The sequence below is a fragment of the Pseudorasbora parva genome, chromosome 5 (assembly GCF_024679245.1).
Source record: "Pseudorasbora parva isolate DD20220531a chromosome 5, ASM2467924v1, whole genome shotgun sequence".
Classification (NCBI taxonomy): Eukaryota; Metazoa; Chordata; class Actinopteri; order Cypriniformes; family Gobionidae; genus Pseudorasbora; species Pseudorasbora parva.
Genome location: NC_090176.1, coordinates 19,369,946 through 19,388,858, shown reverse-complemented (window position 1 = coordinate 19,388,858; position 18,913 = coordinate 19,369,946). Strand labels below are relative to the sequence as shown.

At 36.1% G+C, this 18,913-nt stretch overlaps 1 protein-coding gene across 5 annotated transcripts in view; it reads left to right on the top strand.

Annotated features, from left to right (window-relative positions):
• The window catches only part of myo16 (myosin XVI), a 278,734-nt gene that overhangs the window by 53,494 nt on the left and 206,327 nt on the right, over nt 1-18,913 (top strand). For all 5 annotated transcript variants that reach the window (XM_067443432.1, XM_067443430.1, XM_067443429.1 and 2 more), the window contains exon 2: nt 10,848-11,105. In XM_067443432.1, the coding sequence (XP_067299533.1) occupies nt 10,883-11,105 (223 nt within the window). In that variant the 5' untranslated portion in view covers nt 10,848-10,882. The remainder of the gene's footprint in view (nt 1-10,847; nt 11,106-18,913) is intronic.

Sequence of the window (18,913 nt, the reverse complement as noted above, 5' to 3'; positions counted from 1 at the left end):
ATCGATAGGAATTAAGTTTGTGAAATCTAATTACATGGACTTTTTTTTCTTTTTTTTTCTCTACTGCGTTCAGTGCTTTCTTCCGGAAACAACGGCCCATATGAAATTCCAAGTCACAGTTCATCACTTAGCACAGCGTTCGTCACTCAAATCTGTTTTTAGAGATAAAACTCTTTACACTTGATTTCCATGAAAACGCATCCCAGAGAACGATCTACTCGGTAACCACCGTCTGTTAATTACCCCGAGGGTCATTTCTCACCGGAGTTGTACTTTAAAGAGTAACCCTTCTTCACCCATGAATCCTTGACGTATGTGCACTGACAAACGCAGAAGAGAGAAGATAGAGCTAAACAAAACTTAGCGTCAGGGGTTACTCTTTTCATAATAACACTAAAACACAATTTCTTTCAATAAAAATAGTTTGTTTAGTCTATAAAGTTTAAAATATGGACATTGTTCTTACACAAACGTGCCACTTTGCTTCAGAAGGCTCTTCATTATTCACGTGCTATATGGGTGAACACCTAAAGCACACGCCCCAAAAGCTGTATCTCTGACAGTCCACGAATGCTAAACTAAAATGCTAAAATTAATACAAAATTATTTTTAAAAAAATAGGAAGTATCCCAGTAAACATAGTTGCTTATGTCATAGTAGGTTCAGTTAAGTGAACATAAACTTTGAGAAAAAGTAACTTTAAAATTATTAACTTATAAAAAAAAATATATATATATATATATATATATTTTTTTTTTATTATTTTTTTTTTTTTACAGTGAGGACAATACACTGTTATATTACAACTACTGACAGACCGTCCTGAAAAGCACTGTTTATTTCATGTGTATCATATCTTTTGTATTTATTTGTGCTTTCACTTGTAATGTGTTTGGGCTAGTGGTTTAGATGTGCTCTTGAAATTGGAATAGAGAATAGTGTGTGTGTTGCTGCTCAACCCCCCACCAGTAATTTACATTTCAATGCATGAAGACTCTCACAGGTGATACAAAGAAGCTCACTACTGTTACCTGTGTCCGAGACCAAATACACTGCCAAAAATAAATTGAAATTACATGATGAAATGAAATTACAATCGCTAGGACGTATTTCCCAATATTTAGGAGAACTGAGTGAGGAGTTTATAAATTTGCTAACCAACTTTCAGCTTCACAGCAGTTAATTTTACTTTTACAAATCAACTCATTCTTCCAGAGCACTAGCAGCGCAGGTTTACATCAACACTAACATCAGGAACATTATACAATTAAAATGTCTTTACAAAACTAGAATGACACTCTCTACTGCTTATAATTCACTGCATACTTACATTACAGTACAACATTATTCCTAAGTTTCCTGTTTTGAATGGATGGTAATGGACTAACACTTGTGTTGGTGTTCAGTTTCATCAAAGTTGCTTTGATAGTGTTTGATTTTTTTAGCAGTATAAATTGCATTACAGTATTAATGTATACATGTTGTAAATTGCTGTCTCATTCAGTTTTGTATTATGTTATTGTTTTGTCCATAAGTTTAACACTTTTGAAAACAGCATGTAAGGATGTGCGAATTAGCCTGTAGAACAAAGATTTGATTGTGTTTGTGTCAAAGTGAGAAAAGATTTCAGGTAAATTGAAAGATGTTGCCATTGAATGCATTTTTTGCTAAAGCAATGTCGATCCACAGTTAAGCTGTGATATAAAATGTTCTTTTACAAAACATTTCTCAATAATAAACACACTTTTTCAACTTTTTCAACTCTTCACACAGTGATCACAACTTCAGTCTGTGCAAGCTAAACTGTGGATCAATGGCACTTGATTTGAGACATGAATGAAGTGTTTTGTTGGTTTTTGTGGATTTTGAATGTGAAATAACTGATGTGAAGCAGAAAGTTGGTTTAGAGAACTGTGTGAAGGATTTTGAAAATGACCAAAGTATTGAGAAACGTGGCCTAGCGATTGTAAAAAATGTAATTTAGTTTAATTTGGCAGGGCAAATCCCAGCATCTTCTCTAGTTTATTTGAGAAGGGTTCTGCCACATTGGTATATTGAGCTCTATTGGCCTGTGGTTCACAAACTGGTTTTTCAAGTGTCCCTTATTGAAATGTAAATTGTGAGTGGGGGGTTGTGGGGGTTGAGGAGAGAAACACACAGGCGTCGTGATTTACTATCTAACAGGGGACCTGAGTCAGTGTGTGTGTGTAACGTAGTCACTATTCAATAATGACCTGCATTTAATACATTAGAGAGCTATTTCTGCTTGATTTAACCCTTTAAACTCAGTTATTGCTGTAAAAACTCTAAATCTTTGCAGTGTGTTTATGATGATAAGAAATGTCACAGCAAACACACAGGCGTCGTGATTTACTATCTAACAGGGGACCTGAGTCAGTGTGTGTGTGTAACGTAGTCACTATTCAATAATGACCTGCATTTAATACATTAGAGAGCTATTTCTGCTTGATTTAACCCTTTAAACTCAGTTATTGCTGTAAAAACTCTAAATCTTTGCAGTGTGTTTATGATGATAAGAAATGTCACAGCAAACACACAGGCGTCGTGATTTACTATCTAACAGGGGACCTGAGTGAGTGTGTGTGTAACGTAATCACTATTCAATAATGACCTGCAATTAATACATTAGAGAGCTATTTCTGCTTGATTTAACCCTTTAAACTCAGTTATTGCTGTAAAAACTCTAAATCTTTACAGTGTGTTTGTGATGATAAGAAATGTCACAGCAAACACACAGGCGTCGTGATTTACTATCTAACAGGGGACCTGAGTCAGTGTGTGTGTAACGTAATCACTATTCAATAATGACCTGCATTTAATACATTAGAGAGCTATTTCTGCTTGATTTAACCCTTTAAACTCAGTTATTGCTGTAAAAACTCTAAATCTTTACAGTGTGTTTGTGATGATAAGAAATGTCACAGCAAACACACAGGCGTCGTGATTTACTATCTAACAGGGGACCTGAGTGAGTGTGTGTGTAACATATTCACTATTCAATAATGACCGGCAATTAATACATTAGAGAGCTATTTCTGCTTGATTTAACCCGTTAAACTTAGTTATTGCTGTAAAAACTCTAAATCTTTACAGTGTGTTTGTGATGATAAGAAATGTCACAGCAAACACACAGGCGTCGTGATTTACTATCTAACAGGGGACCTGAGTCAGTGTGTGTGTAACGTAGTCTCTATTCAATAATGACCTGCAATTAATACATTAGAGAGCTATTTCTGCTTGATTTAACCCTTTAAACTCAGGTATTGCTGTAAAAACTCTAAATCTTTACAGTGTGTTTGTGATGATAAGAAATGTCACAGCAAACACACAGGCGTCGTGATTTACTATCTAACAGGGGACCTGAGTCAGTGTGTGTGCAACGTAATCACTATTCAATAATGACCTGCAATTAATACATTAGAGAGCTATTTCTGCTTGATTTAACCCTTTAAACCCAGGTATTGCTGTAAAAACTCTAAATCTTTACAGTGTGTTTGTGATGATAAGAAATGTCACAGCAAACACACAGGTGTCGTGATTTACTATCTAACAGGGGACCTGAGTCAGTGTGTGTGTGTAACATAATCACTATTCAATAATGACCTGCAATTAATACATTAGAGAGCTATTTCTGCTTGATTTAACCCTTTAAACTCAGGTATTGCTGTAAAAACTCTAAATCTTTGCAGTGTGTTTGTGATTATAAGAAATGTCACAGCAAACACACAGGCGTCGTGATTTACTATCTAACAGGGGACCTGAGTCAGTGTGTGTGTAACAATCACTATTCAAAAATGACCTGCCATGAATACATTAGAGAGCTATCTCTGCTTGATTTAACTCTTTAAACTCAGGTATTGCTGTAAAAACTCTAAATCTTTGCAGTGTGTTTGTGATGATAAGAAATGTCACAGCAAACACACAGGCGTCGTGATTTACTATCTAACAGGGGACCTGAGTGAGTGTGTGTGTAACGTAATCACTATTCAATAATGACCTGCATTTAATACATTAGAGAGCTATTTCTGCTTGATTTAACCCTTTAAACTCAGGTATTGCTGTAAAACCTCTAAATCTTTGCAGTGTGTTTGTGATGATAAGAAATGTCACAGCAAACACACAGGCGTCGTGATTTACTATCTAACAGGGGACCTGAGTGAGTGTGTGTGTAACGTAATCACTATTCAATAATGACCTGCATTTAATACATTAGAGAGCTATTTCTGCTTGATTTAACCCTTTAAACTCAGGTATTGCTGTAAAAACTCTAAATCTTTACAGTGTGTTTGTGATGATAAGAAATGTCACAGCAAACACACAGGCGTCGTGATTTACTATCTAACAGGGGACCTGAGTGAGTGTGTGTGTAACATATTCACTATTCAATAATGACCGGCAATTAATACATTAGAGAGCTATTTCTGCTTGATTTAACCCGTTAAACTTAGTTATTGCTGTAAAAACTCTAAATCTTTGCAGTGTGTTTGTGATGATAAGAAATGTCACAGCAAACACACAGGCGTCGTGATTTACTATCTAACAGGGGACCTGAGTCAGTGTGTGTGTGTAACATAATCACTATTCAATAATGACCTGCAATTAATACATTAGAGAGCTATTTCTGCTTGATTTAACCCTTTAAACTCAGGTATTGCTGTAAAAACTCTAAATCTTTACAGTGTGTTTGTGATGATAAGAAATGTCACAGCAAACACACAGGTGTCGTGATTTACTATCTAACAGGGGACCTGAGTCAGTGTGTGTGTGTAACATAATCACTATTCAATAATGACCTGCAATTAATACATTAGAGAGCTATTTCTGCTTGATTTAACCCTTTAAACTCAGGTATTGCTGTAAAAACTCTAAATCTTTACAGTGTGTTTGTGATGATAAGAAATGTCACAGCAAACACACAGGTGTCGTGATTTACTATCTAACAGGGGACCTGAGTGAGTGTGTGTGTAACATAATCACTATTCAATAATGACCGGCAATTAATACATTAGAGAGCTATTTCTGCTTGATTTAACCCTTTAAACTCAGGTATTGCTGTAAAAACTCTAAATCTTTGCAGTGTGTTTGTGATTATAAGAAATGTCACAGCAAACACACAGGCGTCGTGATTTACTATCTAACAGGGGACCTGAGTCAGTGTGTGTGTAACAATCACTATTCAAAAATGACCTGCCATGAATACATTAGAGAGCTATCTCTGCTTGATTTAACTCTTTAAACTCAGGTATTGCTGTAAAAACTCTAAATCTTTGCAGTGTGTTTATGACAGCAAGAAATGTCACAGCAAACACACAGGCGTCGTGATTTACTATCTAACAGGGGACCTGAGTCAGTGTGTGTGTAACGTAGTCACTATTCAATAATTACCTGCAATTAATACATTAGAGAGCTATCTCTGCTTGATTTAACCCTTTAAGCTCAGGTATTGCTGTAAAAACTCTAAATCTTTGCAGTGTGTTTGTGATGATAAGAAATGTCACAGCAAACACACAGGCGTCATGATTTACTATCTAACAGGGGACCTGAGTCAGTGTGTGTGTGTAACATAATCACTATTCAATAATGACCGGCAATTAATACATTAGAGAGCTATTTCTGCTTGATTTAACCCTTTAAACTCAGGTATTGCTGTAAAAACTCTAAATCTTTACAGTGTGTTTGTGATGATAAGAAATGTCACAGCAAACACACAAGTGTCGTGATTTACTATCTAACAGGGGACCTGAGTGTGTGTGTGTGTGTGTGTGTGTGTAACATATTCACTATTCAATAATGACCTGCAATTAATACATTAGAGAGCTATTTCTGCTTGATTTAACCCTTTAAACTCAGGTATTGCTGTAAAAACTCTAAATCTTTACAGTGTGTTTGTGATGATAAGAAATGTCACAGCAAACACACAGGCGTCGTGATTTACTATCTAACAGGGGACCTGAGTCAGTGTGTGTGTAACGTAATCACTATTCAATAATGACCTGTAATATTCAATAATGTAAATACATTGGTGTACCTGACAATAATCTTAAATGAGAGATGTGGACTGATCATATACTGTAATTATGAAGACACAACAGAGAATGAATTTCTTAAAGAAATGACTTTTCTGTAATGTATTAGGTATTATGTCTAAGGTATATTGTGTTTGTGTGTGTGTGTGTGTGTGCCTATTGTGATACCAGATGCCTGTGTAAACAAGTTAACTTATTTTAATGTGTTGACTAACATACTAAAGCACAAGAAGACTTGTGGACTAACTAAGTGTAGTGTGGTACTTGATGTTACATCTTGTAACTTTATTGCGACTGTGTAATAAATATATTTAAAAATAAATTAAAGTATTAAAGTATATTTTAGGTTACAAATAAATACTTCTCAGTACATTCAAAAGAACACAGTTATTATAAAAAGACATATTATTACTTGACACATTATATAGTCTGTACGAAGCTTAACTGCATTTATGTTATTTATTTGTAAAGACATGTAATGGTGGAGATGGCATATATATATGCCAAATGCATATATATATATATATAAAATGAAGACAGACTTGACTGCCAGCTCACTTCACATTCACACACAGCTCCACTGCAGACTAATGGAGGTCCCCTGTTGGATAGGTAGACATCGGTCACACACAAACACACACAGCTCCATTAGAGTCTATGGAGGTCCCCTGTTGGATAGGTAGACATCGTTCAGGTCCCCTCTTGGCATATTTTTAAAAAAATAAAAAAATGCTTATTTGAAGTTATATTATGAATAAGGACCTTAAAAGAAAATTTTGTATGTGATTTTTGTTTCTTCAAAATGACTAGAAACACAGGTCCCCTCTTGGATAGTGTAGAGTGATAGTCCCCTCTTGGTAATATAGACGTGTATGTGTGTGTGTGTGTGTGTGTGTGTGTGTGTGTGTGTGTGTGTGTGTGTGTGTGTGTGTTAACAGAAGATAAAGGGCAGAAAGAGCTCCCTCTTTAATTTGTCTACAAAGGCAGACTTTCAAACTTTTATTTCCCTGGCTGAAGGGCTTCTGGTGACCTGAATTATCTGAGTAATTACAGATTTGCACAACAGCGTGTCTGATAAGACTAAAAGAGAAGTCGTCCTTCTCGCTTTCATTCCTAAAACAGCCTCGAGGAAGGGGACTGATGTGCTCGTGATTGCGGCGGTAGAAGTGGCCACATCAACAAGGCCAAATAAACTTGCAATTCATCTCAACTTTTCAAGCACTCGCTCACTCAGTCTGCCTCTCTTCTAATGTGAACTCATCTGTGGATATTTCTTATGCATCTCTCTCTGGGTTAGATGGGTGGTGAGTGACTTCATAATGTATGATGTGTGCTGCTGGCGCCGCCTCAGCTGCAAGCGGAGGATGAAACTTGTGAGAGAATGAGCAGCTCTGTGATTGCAGCAAATGAACCTTGAGGAGAAGGGCAGCCAATCTGACTCAAACGTTTCAAACATTCAATAATTTATCAGCATAAAAATGTGCATTTAAATGTAAATGTTGATACATCCACATGTGGCTGTGAGTGAAATGGGAATGTCCAGCACATCTTAAAGTAAATAAGTCATGCACTGCATCCAAACGTGGCTACTTCCATACAATATAGTAGGTCAAAAAGGTATGTGAGCCAGGGATTATGTCTAAATTTATAGTATATTCATAAAACATTCATCAAAAAGTATCCGGACGTCATATTACTTCCAGTGAGGTTCTGATGTGCGCATTCGACGGACGTTTTATAGAAAATAACTTGATGAAGGGGGAAAACCCTGTAAATTACTTTAAAAGTGTGATTAATTTTTTTTATTGCTAATGTGTAATGTAAAACTATAATAATGTATAATGCAGTGATTTGCTGAAGTTTAGTTTTGTATTTTAAATGTCATGCTCTCTCTCACTCTCGCTCTCTCTCTCTCTCCCTCATATAAATGAGGTAATTATGATGAATAATTTGCTAGCTCTGCTTGCTTTTTACCATTCAAAATTGGATAGATGGACCACAACTAATAGTCCTGCACATTGTGCGTTTTTTTTTCTTTTCTTTTTTCACAAAATCCTTTGCGAATGTTGCTTGTTTAGACTGTACGAACATGATCCTCTCTGTAAGTCATGTCACACTGTAAGAGCTCAGTTTGTCATTAATGTCAGACTGTACGATAGTGCTAAAAATGGACGCGTGCTAGAAAACTCGTCCGGAGTCACACTGCAGGATTGTGCGCCCAATCTTCTGACACTGCCAGAATTTCGTCTGAGGTAAAATTTGATCGCAGCGGTCATTAATCGGCTGCCGGTGAACATGTCAAACTAACTTTCAAAGACGTACGATTTTAGTCGAGGATCAGAGGAATCTTTTAGGATTTGCAAAATTTGTCTCAGACGGCCAAATCATGGGCAAAATCGCACCGTGTGCACCTGGCTTAAGTCTTCTAAGGCCCACATCTGAATACTTATTTATTTTTGCTCATGACAGTGTGAACTGCACAAACCACATATAATCGGATCTTTTAAATTCCGATTCGGGGCACTTCTATATATGGTACTAAATCTAATGCAGGTCAGATGACTTTCACATTACTCTAGAGCAACATTCGTCACCATTCTGTGCTTATGGGAGTTGAAGGTATGACACCTGAAGTTATGAAAGGTAGTCAGTGGAGGACAGAGAAAGCTCTACAAGTAAAACACGAGGGCTCGTATCATGAATACTCTGACCTCTTTTATGCATCCTCGTCTTTAATTTTATGTTGCCTGTGTTGAAATCAGCTGGCTGCAGCGGCAGATCGCATAACATGCATAACAGCTTACTTTTAATGTGCTCCGTGTTTACCTTCGTATGACAGCATGCTATGCGACGTCTCTTGTGCACTATGGGTCACTATATCTGTTCACATTGAAATCTGACATTGACCACAAACGATAATGTGAACATAAAATAATGTGGATGACAAATCAGATCTGAGCAGTAAGTCGGAATTGAGCACTAAGGCTTGCCGTGTAAACAGCCTAGACTTAAAATGGTTTTAAGTATGATTTACTGATGGTTTCTGTTTGTTTAGTCATTGTGTTTTGTGCGTTAATGTGTATGCTGGGCATAAAGGTCTGTGTTTCTAAGTAAATAAGTCAAGTTTAATAGTCCCACAGTGTTTATTCGTCCATATTTCTATAATTTACCCAATTGTTTAATCACATTCTGTTGGAAGCTCGTTGCAGAAGTTGTTTTATAAATGCCCAGCCCTACAATAACCTACAGTACAGTGGGTGCTGTTTTCTCCTCTATTTACAGCGTCCTGCAGGTCCCAGAGCGTTCGGCAGTTCTTTACATTATATGTACAGGGATGGCATTGGCTTTGGTCCATCATGCTACTGCAGGAGAAATGCCGAGTCATGATAATTGAGTCTCTGCTGCCTGCCGTGTGTATATGGATTCTCTGCTCTCTCTCAAGGTTAAACAGACACACTACTCAGCAGTGTGTGCCAGATAAGATTTGAATGGACTGAGCTTTGAGGAATACGCAGACCTATCTGTCTGGCATCAGTTTTGTCCTGGCTTTAGTATCTAAGCCGAGGAGATAAAGACTGCATGCTAATTTACACACTAGCTGTACACTATACTATCCAAGAATTAAAGAATCCCGAACATATGATGATAAATGGTATGCCAAAGGTGCCATGATGCATAATTTTAAATGTAAATGCTTATGTTTAATGTAAGGAAAGAACAAAAGCATAGCCTTTTTTTGTTGTCAAGATTACGTGTCTATAACATTCTTTCATAATATTTAAAGTCAATTTGATTCAAATGCCAACTTTTAAGCTTAAAAATAGTTACGCTTCTTAGACTTCATATGATTTAAATACAGCAATATTGTAAAATATTACAATTTAAAATAACTGTTTTATATTTGAATATATATGAATATTTATTTTAGTATGTAATGCAAAGCTGCATTTTCAGTATCATTAATTCTATTATGTTGATTTGAAGAAAAAAAGAAATGGTTTTAGAGTACCAATTTTAAAAACAATGCTGCTTTTTGTGGAAAATATTGTACTTTTTTTCAGGATTCTTTTAATAGAAAGTTCAAAACAAAAGAACAGCATTTATGTAAAGGGTTATTTCAACTAAAATAAAATAAAAATCATGAATTACCCTCATAAGACTTTCATTCATCTTCGGAAAACAAATGAAGGTATTTTTACTGAAATCTGAGAGCTTTCTGTACCTCTATTGACAGTCTATGCAACTACCACTTTCAGGCCCCAGAAAGGTAGTAAAGACATAATAATAAATTGAGGTTAAACCACTGGAGTCACATGGATAACTTGTATTTGGTGTTCACTACCTTTCTGGCACCTGAAAGTGGTAGTTGCATAGACTGTCAATAGAGGGACAGAAAGTGGATTTCTTTATATAAATAAAGTTTTATTGTTTTCCAAAGATGAACAAAAGTCTTACGGGTTTTGGGACGACATGAGGGTGAGTGATTCATGACAGAATTGTAATTTTTGGGTGAAGTAACTCTTTAAAATAGAAATATTTTGCAACAAAATAAATGTCTTTACTGTCACTTGAACATTTTAATGCATACTTGTGTATGTTTTTTCTATATATTTTTTTTTACAATGCCAAATATACTAAATAACTTTTTTTTTGAAAATTGAAAAATAAAATGAAAATATAAATATTAGTAGCCATGCAGCATATTTAATAACTTATTTTATTCCCTGCTCTCTCGATATCAACTCCTGTGTCCCATCTTTCCATTCCCTAAAGCATTCTCTCTTCCGTCTCTGTGTCCAGGTTGTTTTCAGCTATGTAACGTGTTCAGGCAGAACATGGAGATAGACCAGTGTCTGCTGGAGTCTCTGCCGTTGGGCCAGCGTCAGAGGCTGGTCAGACGCATGCGGTGCGAGCAGCTGCGGGTCTACTACGAGCGTGAACGGACACAGAAACAGAGCTTCCCCAAGCCCCGGGCCACCAACCGCAAAAAACAAAGGATCAGCTTCACTCTTTCGGACGTCATCCAGGATGCCATCATACGACACGATGACAAAGAAGGTAAGAAACTTGTGTTCTTTATCTGTTTTATTGGTTTCATGTTGTAAATTATACATTTCTCAAATAACTATGCTGAACAAATACCAATCAGTCACTCAAAAATGCTGCATGTTATCATCTAACAGGTCGTTCACACAGGATGTTCTTGAGCAGTCAATACCGCTTTACAATAATAATTCATTAGTTAACTTCACATTAAGAATGAGCAATATGTATATATGTTACAGTACGTATTAATATTTTGTTGATATTAGTTAATACAAATGTTCATTGTAGGGCTGTGCCACATGGGGGGAGGGTTAATGGTTGGGGTGCTTTTGTGGGGGAAGCATCTGCATAGGAAAAACATTGCTAAAAAATGACTTGGAAGACTTTTTCGAAGTGTGAAATCATTTTATGGTTAAACAGTTTGGGAAAAACATGAAAAATGTGTGTGTTCATAATTTGGGTTTACTCTTTATTAGAACCAACACAAACAGTAAGTAAACTCTCTTCACTTTGAGTTGGACGCATTCACACTATATTTGACCAATTCAATATAACTATAAAATAATTATTATTATGCTTTTGTGATTCATTATAAAATACAATTAAAATGACACTGTACAAATTGTGAATAAAAACAGAATGCAATGATGTGGAGGTTTCAAATTTAATATTTTATCCACAATACATCATAGGTGTACATAAAAATGTATAATTTTAAGGGAAAAATATGTAGATTTTTAAATTTCATGGCATCAACACATCTCAAAAGTTGATGGGACAAGGCCATGTTTACCACTGTGTGGCATTCCCTCTTCTTTTTATAACAGTCTGCAAACATCTGGAGACTGAGGAGACAAGTTGCTCAAGTTTAGGAATAGGAATGCTGTCCCATTCTTCATACATGCTCCTAGTTGCTCAACTGTCTTGGGTCTTCTTTGTCGCATCTTCCTCTTTATGATGCACCAGATGTTTTCTATGGGTGAAAGTTCTGGACTGCAGGCTGGCAATTTCAGTACTCTGATCTTTCTTCTACTGTTATACAGTATGTACATTTGCCTTTTCCGGCCTCTTATTGCTACCTGTCCCAACTTTTTTGGAATGTGTAACTCTCATGAAATCCAAAATTAGCCAATATTGGGCATGACATTTCGAAATGTCCCACTTTCAACTTTTGATATGTTATCTATATTCTATTATGAATAAAATACAAGGTTGAAATTTATTGCATTCTTTTTTATTCACAATTTGTACATTGTTCCATCTTTTTTGGAACTGGGTTTGAATATAGATAGGTAGATATAGGTTTTGGATAGGATTAAGAGATGTAGAATAAGGCATTAATATGTGCTTTATAAGGTCTAATAAACAGCCAATATCCTAGTAACTTGCATGCTAATAAGCAACTAGTTAATTGTGAGAATTGCACTCTAAACTAAAGTGTTACTAACAGTTAACTAAGATTATTACTTGCTCTACCAGTATTATTAATCTGTTTGTGCATGTTAACTAATGTCAACAACAAATGGAACCTTATTGTAAAGTGATGCCAAAACATGCATGGTAAGACATAATTCAACATAGGGTGTGTTTACAGGTACAATGACTCCCATACAACAATGTACACATTTGTTACACTTTATTTTCCCAAACTTTCGAAAGGTAGTGTACATGGGTGGGGAAAAATCACAGGAAATCACCCTAAATTATTCTATAATGCAATTGCCTCTAAATAGTGATACTTAAAAAAGATAATTGAAAAGGAATGTGTTGTCTGTGTGTGTGTGTGTGTGTGTGAGTTTGAGTATGTTTGTATTGCAGAGAGAGCGAGAGAGAGAAGAGTGGCTTAGTCAGCGGCCAAGATGGTGAAAAAGGCCAAATTAATTTCTAGAAAGGCGAGCCGTCACAGGAGTTGCCATTAGCTGCTGAGTATTAGATCATTCCTCAAGCTGATTATGGGCCAGTCAAAAAGCTAATATTCAGAATGTGGCGCGCCACTCCTGGGACAGGCAAGAGTAATCTAATCAAGAGCTTGCGGGGGAAAGGAGCTTGTGAGACAGGGTGACAATCACAGAGCGGCCACCTTCTGCATCTTGAGCAATGGCGGAGGCTAAATGAATTCAACCTAAGTCAGCTATTTCCGTCTGTGACTTTGCATTGGGGGGGGGGCAGAGCTGTTCTCATTTTGCTTATGCACGATAAAGGTGAGAGGCCTCGCGTTTTTAATGTAGTGCCATCCATCTGAAGGCAACATAAAACTTTATCACCAAGGGGAGCTGAAAGTCCTGCAATTTAAAGTCAAACTGACTCGTTTCCCAAATGATATAAGGGTGAACAGTCATGAACATTGCAACCAAATATTAATTATTAAAAAATACCTACTGTTTGATCTATCTGCTGTACAATGTGTGTTCCATGCAAGCAGTGAGTCTTTTCTGTGTTTTATGTCGAAATTCTATGTTCGAGACCATTTTGTCTGACCAATTACAAGCAGTAACTTAAGTAACGCAATGTAACTTTTTGAACAGTCGATTAAATAAAGCTGCCTATAAAGAGGTGTTTATCTTTGTTTAGCTTTTACCACATTGCCTGACAGAAAACTGCTTGGTTGGAAAGTGACTTCTGTGTGAGCTTTGCATCATACTAATCCATTGACAGTAAACATTTTTTGCCAATTAAATTTTGCAGGAATTTCGTTAATGCGAGTTTTGTTTTGGAGTCGAGCTACATTTAGCAGCTTGTAAGGATATAGAAATGTCTTGTCATTTAATTTGTGGTAAACTGGTTTTTGTTTTATCATTGCATTCACTGCAATGATACACAACTTTCATAAACGTTTATAAAGACTTTTGTCATGGCTGTAAAAAAGGAACAGGAAACCCAGGCGATAGGAATGAAACTCAAAGGATTATACTGGTTGACAAGTTCTACTAGAACGTTCTTTTAATTAGTAGCCTTTTATCTCCCCCCAATATACAGAGGAGTACCCGAGACGCCTGAGAGACATACCAGTGAAAATAAGAAATACATGATTTGTAAGATGAGAAATCAAAATAAAACTGAACACCTCAATATTGCAACAAATCAAGGTCGACACAACAGCATCTTAAACGTCTACAAACTCTCACTCTCAGTTCAGCTCAAATGCACAAAAAGGCTGTAAGTAAACCAATGTCCTTCAAAAAATTATATGTAGCGACAATATAGCAGATAAATAAAACGATGTTAAGTCAAATTAAAGGTGACGCTTTAGTATGTGGAACACATTCACTATTAACTATGACTTTTGCCTTAATAAACTCCTAATTTACTGCTTATTAATAGTTATTAAGGTAGTTTTTGTAGCATTTCAGTTTAGGTATTAGGTAGGATTAAGGGATGTAGAATAAAGTGATGCAGAATAAGGCATTAATATGTGCTTTATAAGTACTAATAAACAGACAATATCCTAGTAATATGCATGCTAATAAGCAACTAGTTAATAGTTAATAACTGAAGCTTAAAATAGTGTTACCTAATTAAATAGTCAAAGCTTTTTTTTTTTTGCACTTCTTGCAATTCATGTAAAATAGCCTTTTAAGATATAGTACCTTCAGTGCCCATAGATGGAGATATCGCTTCTTTATAGCAGAGGCAAACTGCTGCAGAAAAAGTTAGGTGCCATGAAAATGTAATGTGTAATTGCATTACTCGACACAAATGTATTTGAGTAAAAATACATTTACTTGTAGTTAAATGTAGTCAATTAGAGAATACAATTTTTTAATATCTTTGATACTCAGTACAACTACAAATTAGCCAAAAAGGTAACACTTGACAATAAGGTTACATTAGTTAACATAAACTAACCATGAACCACACCTCTGTTCAGCATTTGTTAATCTTGGTTAACGCTAGTTAATATAAATCCAGCTGTTCATGGATTGTTCATGTTATTTCACAGTGCATTAAGTAATGTTAACAAGATTTTAATAATTAGATAATAAAATTAGAAATGTTGAAATTAACAAGGGTTAATAAATGCTTTAAAAGTGCCGTTCATTATTAGTTTAACTAAGGTAGTTTACTAATGAACCTTATTGTAAAGTGTTACCGCCAAAAAGATACTTAAGTACAGTAAATAATTACATTTACTCAAATATTTACACCACTGCTTATATAGATTTTTTTAGTTCTGAAGTATTACTTTATGTACGAATTAAAAATGTCACATAATGAAAGTTAAAAGCATCGTGAATGTCATGGGTGTTCAGTCCTGTTCTTGGAGGAATAGGTACTACATTTGAATTTATTCCATTACCGTTAAAAAAGTATGCTCTATATACGGGTGGTATGAATGAAATTTGTGAATGAATATCAGTGTCAGTTGTGTTGCTTCAATTCCATTCATAAATGCCCTCCATCGAACGAGCACTTCAGAATCCCGTTGGTAGTAGTAGCTCATCCGGGTACTTTTTGCCTTTTGTTAACTAAACTCTGCAGGACGTTGGTCCTGTAGGAGCAGGGTTTGGACACAGTTTTACAGGGAATAATTGTAAGTGGTTAGCAAAGGGTGGTCAGTTTTGATTTTGCTTATGGAGTCTGGTGCCGGTATGTGTGGATGTTTAACTACCTCCTGAAACTCATCCATCTGTTCCTTTGTCTTCCTCTGTGCAGCTTTCAGTCTTCATATCTTTCCTTCTCTCAGTCCCTGCCAACCATTTTTCCAGCTGTCTGGGTAAATCTGTGTCAGATATCCCAGCAGCCTTTGCAGGTCACTGTGTGCATCTGCCTTATTGGCTGTCAGCCGTGTTCAGCTGGTCCACAGCACCAGCTGGTGTTCCTGTGGCAACGCCTGTTGGAAACATGGCACCTTTGGCTGAGGATGAATGGCGACTTTAGCCCACCTACTAAACACTAATTACCAAATTGGCAATGACTTTACCTTTTGTTCTGATCATTCAACCAAATGTGGCCAGCGCCCTGTGCAAATGCCTTTTGACCAGTCAGTGACTCCGAATATTGATTTCTCATGGCTCCGTGCCTGTGTTTTGGTTTAAGGCGTCAGTGTTGCTTGGCTACCACGTACAGTGAGAGCCGTTGTCTGAGACCGTCTGGTTCAATCAGTGAAGCGAGAAAGCATCTGCACTGACAAATCTACTTCTAAAATCTGTGAATTTGAAAATGTATAGAATTTTCATTACCTAAATAATAGGGTTGTAACGGTACACAAATCTGACGGTTCGGTACATACCTCGGTTTTGAAGTCACGGTTCGGTACGATTTCGGTACAGCAGTTTTACAAAATATATTTTTGTTTATTTTTATTCAACAATGGTTTACTGAAAAAAAAAAATGTCTAAATTAATTTAGTTATAACTACAAGTTTCTTAAAGATAATGCTGTAAATATAGGGAGTCCTTACTTAGGCTACACATTGTAATATTAAAGGTTAACAAAATAACAACAGAGCCCAAATATGCCTCAATTCAGTTATTTTTAGATATAATAATCAACACTCATGAGCTTCAGTTTTTGCATTAACTTCTAAATCGAAATAAATATGTTTTCATCTCCACTTCGTTGCTGAAATATAATCATTTATACATGGCTGTCAAATCATCACAGAATTATTTAAACATACATTAAATAAACAAGACATCAATAACAGGTTAAGTAGAATAAAATGAATATATAGGCTAATATATAGTGCATATATTTAGCGAAAGAGTTTGTTTCTCTAGTGAACTAACACAAAAGCCCTGTACCGAAATGGTTCGGTACCAATACGTGTACCGTTACACCCATACTAAATATGTTAAATGATTTGCGTTTTCAGTTTTTTATTTCCAATTTTTCTTTTGTTGTTTGTTTGTTTTTTGGTTCCCCAAAGAACCTTTCGTACCAAACAAAACCTTTCATCACCAAACTTTTCCGGTGCGGGTGAGAAGATATGCCAAGCTAATAAAGAAACCTCTTCATTTTAAGAGGGATCGACATGAAGTCCACATTGCAGAATGTTCAACTATAAAGTAAAGTTACAACTATAGTTATTTTGTTACGCGATGGCAGGGTAAACATAATAGCTGATACATAAAAATCGATTAGTATGGCGGCAGGGCATTAGGGTGGTAGCTTAGTGGTTCATGTAGGTTGTCTACAAACCGGAAGGTTGGTGATTCGATCCCCGGTTCCACCTGACCAAGTGTCGAAGTGTCCATGAGCAAGACACTTAACCCCAACTGCTCCCGACGAGCTGGATGGCGCCTTACATGGCAGACACCGGCGTCGGTGTACGAATGAGAGAGTGAATGGGTGAATGCGAGGCAAGATGTAAAGCGCTTTGGATGGCCATAGGGTCTGTTAAAAGCGTTATATAAATGCAGTCCATTTACCATTTATGGGAATTTTTTTTTTTGATGCACGATGTATCGGCCGATTTTGATCAATTTACAACAATTAGCATATCGGCTATAGCATGAAAATGACAGATATAACAAAGCAATGGTTTGTTAATTAACTGCGTGAAGGCACTGAGCAGGATCATGTCTGTTGCATAATCTTAACATTATAATGTAATATTCCTTCTGCGCTGCTGTCTGCTAACCACACAACAAACGGCCAAACACTAAAAAAATCAACTGAATAAAATTGACTAAATAACTGTCATACGGATTAATTTCTGCGATGCGTAAAACACAGTCAGAATCCAGTCATAAAAACGTTATTTACTGCATAACATTTTGAAGTTTTGATGAATAATAAATATGAATCCTGCATGTTTCTGTGTGTCTCTGTGTGAATGAATGGTGCAGACACGAGGTTTCATTTACCTCACACACACTGAAACTTGGCAGTGTTTTTCAGCCTCTGCCGCCTTGATATATGAGGACATGAATGCATGAACCTCATGTCCAGTCACTTAATGAGCATTTTACCTTTTCATTCGACAAAATCTATCGTCATGTCATAAACACACGCAATGAAACTTCACCGCAGCCCGTCAGAAATAAAATTTCAGTTTAAACAAAGTAATTGTAACCAGACATATATTAATGTTGTACAGTAGAATTTAGCTACGTCTCAATGTAATAATAATACATGTAATTTATTTTATACAGTGAAAAATATGCAGTGTTATTTAACATTTGTTTACTTTATTTCTGTACCTGAAAACTATTAAACCTACCTAAAAATCACTGTTTATTTCACATGCATATTTGTTCTGTTGTATTTGTTGGCCTGCTGAATGTTAAATGGATTCAATTACTTGATAAAGTTTTTGATTTTTACTTTGCTGATATAAAACATGATCAAAACGCTATCTATTTTACTGACAACATTTCAAATAAGAGGGCAAGTGACAGATAATTGTTTGAGCAGAAACGATACAAACTTGGCGTCTATTTTCAGGCCTCCACGTTTGCGTGATATTCCTCTGAACTTTCTCTTTTGTAATGTCTCTCAGCAATTTTTTAAAGGGCCCGGTTTTTAAAGCATGCCCAGTTTTTATACATGTATGCGTGAGGTTTTTAACTTTTTTTTATAATTTTTTTTTATTGGGTCATTCCCATCTTAGAGGAAGGTTAAATGCCTTCTTTAAAGGGGTACTTCAGCGCTGGGAAGATGAATCTGTATTTAAACTGGGTCATCAATGTAGTAGAAATGTGAAATTATTTTTGAATTTGGTGCCTTCTAGACTGAGAAAAGACAGAAAATGTATTTTTGTCTCATGGGGATGAAAGACTACAATTCACAGAATGCTTCGCTGCCCTGTTAGGCCATTCCCAAAGCCACCTAAGTTACTGGATTACTGTGACTGAGTTGAAGACACTACAATTAAA